Below are 4,769 nucleotides of genomic sequence, written 5' to 3'. Positions count from 1 at the left end.
TTTTATTTTATTTTATTCGTGCCTTGGCGGGTCACGAATAAAACGCGGTGGGTCACTTTGTGACCCGCGGGTCAGTGGTTCGCCATCCCTGGCTATGTATCAGAGAACGATGAAGACTACAAATCGTCAAAAATGCATTTCGATTGAGATTGAGACATCTATTAGACACCTTTGTCGCCTTCGTGACATCCGACTAATGGTTCAGACATGAATGCGGTATTGGCAGCCTTCGATTGATTATGGAAGTATCATCCTTATGTTTTATGCAACGTATGAACGCTGGTAGAGTAACAAATATTGCAAAAATATAGTTTATCGCTACAAACAGAAAGATAAATTAGAAGAATATTGGTTGTGCTTAATAAGTATTCTATATATATATATAGAATGTCCTCGGGTGTGTATACATTACACGAAATGATAGAAGCTAGCATTTGTACAATGAAAAAGCGGCAAAAATTTCTTAGCGATAGTCAGGGTGATATTTATGGAAATAGACAGAAGATAGAAATTGTGCGTCCTACACATTACTTCGGTATATTGAGGTATTATGTTAATTTTGACATAATTGTGGATTCGTATTTGAAATACTTTTTATTCAACTATTGTACAAGCTACAAAATGTAAACGAATAACGCGAAATTACATTTAACAACCTTATTTGACAAATAATACAGCATGATGAAATTGGATATTACATCAGTGTTCTAATTTTTGGCATGGTCGCTACCATGGAGGATTAATCCAATTTCAGTTTCGATGAAGCTGTCTCAAAATAATGATATAAGTCTCAAATTTCGAAATTCAATTTTAATATACAAGTTTCAACAATAAACTTGATATTGAAAATCAAATTGAAAAAAAAAGGACCTCGTGAAGTATGCGCACCAAGATGGCGCACAACCTGAACTCAAGAATGTGTACCAGGTTAGGGTTCAGGTTATGCGACATCTTGGTGCGCATATTTCAGGAGTACCAAAAAAATATATAAACTGAAAAAAATAGATTTTATTATTTGTATGAAGTATCAAAAAGTTATATAGACCTACTTTAAAAAATATTTTAATGGTTAGGACTTGAAGCAACTAAAGTTTCAGGTGGATAAAGCTTGGTTCCATCTCCAACAAGTTACGACTCTATGACGCTGGCTTCCCGTCCCCGATACTAATTGGTTCAGGCAACAACAAATCTGAGGAGATATTTTTTGCCATTTTCGGACTTTTTCATCGTGGACCTGTTTATTTAATAAAATGATCATTATGGAGTGATGGTTTGATTATTTATGTTCTATTTATCAGTAATTATAAAGTTCCATGACGAGTTTTAAACTGCGATGTTTGTCGGACTTCTTATCAAGTTGTGTCGTCAGCATAAACGAGATTATCCGGAAAGATGTGTAATTGTGGTGGGTAATTGCGCAAATCGAAAATTGTTTTGTAGTTTTATATTCGCATGCGTTGATCGCTAGTAACAACATATTTCCCAAGAATCTGTGTTCATTCTATTTGCCACAAAATATAAATAATGAATCAGTTTTTTCTTACATTTTTTCAAATGTTGGAAAATGGAAACCAACAAAACATACGTTTTTAATGACGTTCTGATAAAAGCAGAACACAGAAAATAAAAATAAGTACTATCTTAGTTTCTGTTGGAAGTTTCACTCTTGTTCACAATTGTAACTTACTATAGCCGGGCTTCAGTGAATGCTATTAGCACTTACGCAGCAAACAGCCCACAAAATCAGATGGTCAGTAACAATAAAACAAATTCACAAAAGTTAAGACATGATTCAGCCCTAAACGATGTTGACAGAAAGATATTTAGAGACAGAAACTGATTTGTTGTACACCTCGATGAAAATCTCTTACCGCCAATGTTAATACGTTCACGCTCTCGGTCGTACTACGATATGTATTTGAGAAATTCAATGGCTGACGACGTATTCGTACGACCACTTTTGTATTTATAAGAGATGTTTGTCAACAGAGATATATTATTATGGAAATATAATTTGTTTAGAGCTAATTTCCACGAGATATATACCGATCAATTAATACATTATAAAAGTGTTTCTTTCGGCGAGTTATACTGTTTTGGCTAAGTTCTGTTTGTACACCGGAAAATCACATTTTTCTTGGTTTAGTTTAGGCATCAGGTTTAAATAGCGTATTAGCATGTATTTTTCTTGTAGTAATCATTCCAATCTCACGCTTGTACAGGTATTGAATTGATTTATTCAATGCTTTCAGTGACATACATCAGGCTTCACTCAGAGTTATTTTGAAAAGAAATTATTTAGTGTCAAATTTGGGCTTGGGGGTGTTTTTGCGTTGGTCAATTAAACTGAAAGGAACTTGATGTTACAGATGGCCAATTTTTATGCTACTGTTAACAAAAGCTCTGAAAGGTAACGACACAGGAAAGGATTGTCACGAACAAGATAAGAGCTTTATAGTGCGCATCGATGCCAAGTTTGGAATTGAAAACCGCGAGATCGTGGTTGCGTTAGTCGCCATGGTTTGGAAATCACGCCATAGTTTTGTGGCAGCTTCAGACGCCAAATAATACTTAAAAATGCACTTGACGGTTCAAGTCACCGTTACTGGTCATTGGTGCTGTTCAAATAATTTTGATGGTGGTTTTCAACATTAGCGCTGCATAAAATGATGAAATTGATTTGTATGTCAAGTTAAAATTGACTCGTATGACAGAAAAGGCACTCGCTTGAGGAACGTTTTATGTGGTCGGAAAATAAGATGCAGAAGACTTCGCATAGGCTAATCGATGCAGAACTCGCAGTAAGGCAGGGTTTCCCTAACCGGGGTCCGCGGACCTCATCACATTCAAGCGTTTATGTTGTTGTGTTGTAAATGAAACATTATCTTTCCTCGTTGGTTAGGCACAGAAATTGATACCGCATGAGATGGGGGTCCGTCAAAACTAAGATTCACGTAGTAAAAATTGTTGTGGTTGACGTGAAAGCTTTTATTCTTTGGAAAATTACATGAGCCTCTTGAATGGGCAGCGATATCTATAGAAAGTGTTTACAGAACATATTTTGATGTAATACAATGATAGGGATTATTGATGAGGTATCGGCAATAAATTATTTATGATAAATTGTTTTTGAGTTCAAATTTTTTCGGTTAGAATTCAAAGTATAAATATATATATAATTCATATAATCATATATATTTTTCATAAGCTTAGAATATTTTTGCCTCAATATTGATTTGTTTACGTGGTTATGAAGAAATATAAAAAGTATATGCAAGCTCAAGGTGATTTCAATTCCAAGGAATGGCGAGAATAGACAAGTCAGAGTTGTCATACAGGACCTCATTATTTATCAACTCATCACTGGATTTAGTTCACGAAGAGCCTTCACTTGCGCTTGCATCGAGAATGTTGTTTTGGATATTATCCATCACTGGATTATTTGCCAACTTCGTCGTAGTTTATGTCATTATCAAATACCGGAAAACACATCTTCAGATTCCTTCTAACAGTTTACTGCTCAGTTTAGCTATTACTGACATAGCATGTGTTTGTATATTTATTGCTATTCGGTGTGCTCACGTAGCCATGGAACAGGATGATGACACCATTGCCATACTTGTTTCCTCAGATTCATTATTGGCATCCTGTGAAGTTGTTTTGAGCAATTGGACGGTGACAGCCATCGCAATTTTTAATTTTTTGAGCGTTGTATATCCTGTTAAATTTCGTATATTTGCAACTAGAAAAAAAGTCACTACAATTGTGGTGTGTATTTGGCTACTTTCGACAAGTGTGTCAATTCCAGTCATATTTTTCCCACGACTGAAAACCTTTGTTATAAATCATGAACATTCAGTAGTGGAAGATATTTGTATTTATTATATAATCATTTTGGATTTACTCTCAAATGTGCCCCCTGTTCTCGCAATTGTTATATTATATCCCATAATGTTGTATAAACTTATAATGAAGCACAAGCAGCACGATAGAAGTGATTCTTTTCGGAAAAAAATGTGCAATTCTATTAAGCACATTTCATTTACATATGTATTATTTCTCATGTACGCATTCTTTAACCTGGCCATTACTTTGACACTTTTCATTTTTCTCGCTACTGATCAATTAAGTGAAATACCCATTCCGGAATCAGCCAAACGATTGTTAAGATTCATGGCATTCATGGAGCCTTCTATAGTTTTTCACACTGTATTAAATCCGTTCCTTCACGCCCTTTTGACTGAAAATTTTAAAAAATATTATATTCCATCCTGTTGGAAAACTAAAGGAAGTGTATCAATTACTAATACATAGTAAGTTTGTAAATGATGTTAGAACATCTTAAATTATCTTCTAGCTGAAAAGAGTCTCCCCTTTTATTTACTTGAACTAGGCTTGCACGTAATTGACAAAAATCAATTCCGTAATTACGGCAAAATCAATTACGTAATGACCCCGTAATTGCGATATTTTTCCACGCATTTAAACCTATCGTAACAACCAATTGAATCCACTTTTTTTCCGAATGGGACATTGAAGTTGGGTTTTCCTATTCTTGGCAGTACTACACGCCGGCGGCAGATGTTAAAGACAACTATCAAGGAGTGAATTCAAATTAATTTTATTCTGATTTTTATCTTTTGTGTTAGCTTTGGTTTTTCTTTATCACCTTCGCAAATTAACCGTCCCATTTTTATGCGATCAATTTTATTTTATCATTACCGACACTGGTATACGGATATTTATGGAAACGATAGTTTTTTAAAACC

General features: G+C 34.7%; 1 protein-coding gene across 1 annotated transcript; it reads left to right on the top strand.

The window, feature by feature from the left end:
• Window positions 1–3,221: 3,221 nt before the first annotated feature.
• Window positions 3,222–4,385, top strand: LOC120326677 (mu-type opioid receptor-like). The gene has a single exon (XM_039393006.2). The coding sequence runs from the start codon at window positions 3,304–3,306 to the stop codon at window positions 4,312–4,314; it is 1,011 nt and encodes a 336-aa protein (XP_039248940.1). The 5' UTR covers window positions 3,222–3,303; the 3' UTR covers window positions 4,315–4,385.
• Window positions 4,386–4,769: the final 384 nt, after the last annotated feature.

The sequence above is a fragment of the Styela clava genome, chromosome 4 (genome assembly GCF_964204865.1).
Source record: "Styela clava chromosome 4, kaStyClav1.hap1.2, whole genome shotgun sequence".
NCBI classification, from domain to species: domain Eukaryota; kingdom Metazoa; phylum Chordata; class Ascidiacea; order Stolidobranchia; family Styelidae; genus Styela; species Styela clava.
This window is presented reverse-complemented; position numbering and strand designations above follow the sequence as displayed.

Coding starts and splice junctions, on each gene's coding strand:
- LOC120326677 (XM_039393006.2), top strand. CDS start 3,304: ATGGCGAGAATAGACAAGTCAGAGTTGTCATACAGGACCTCATTATTT.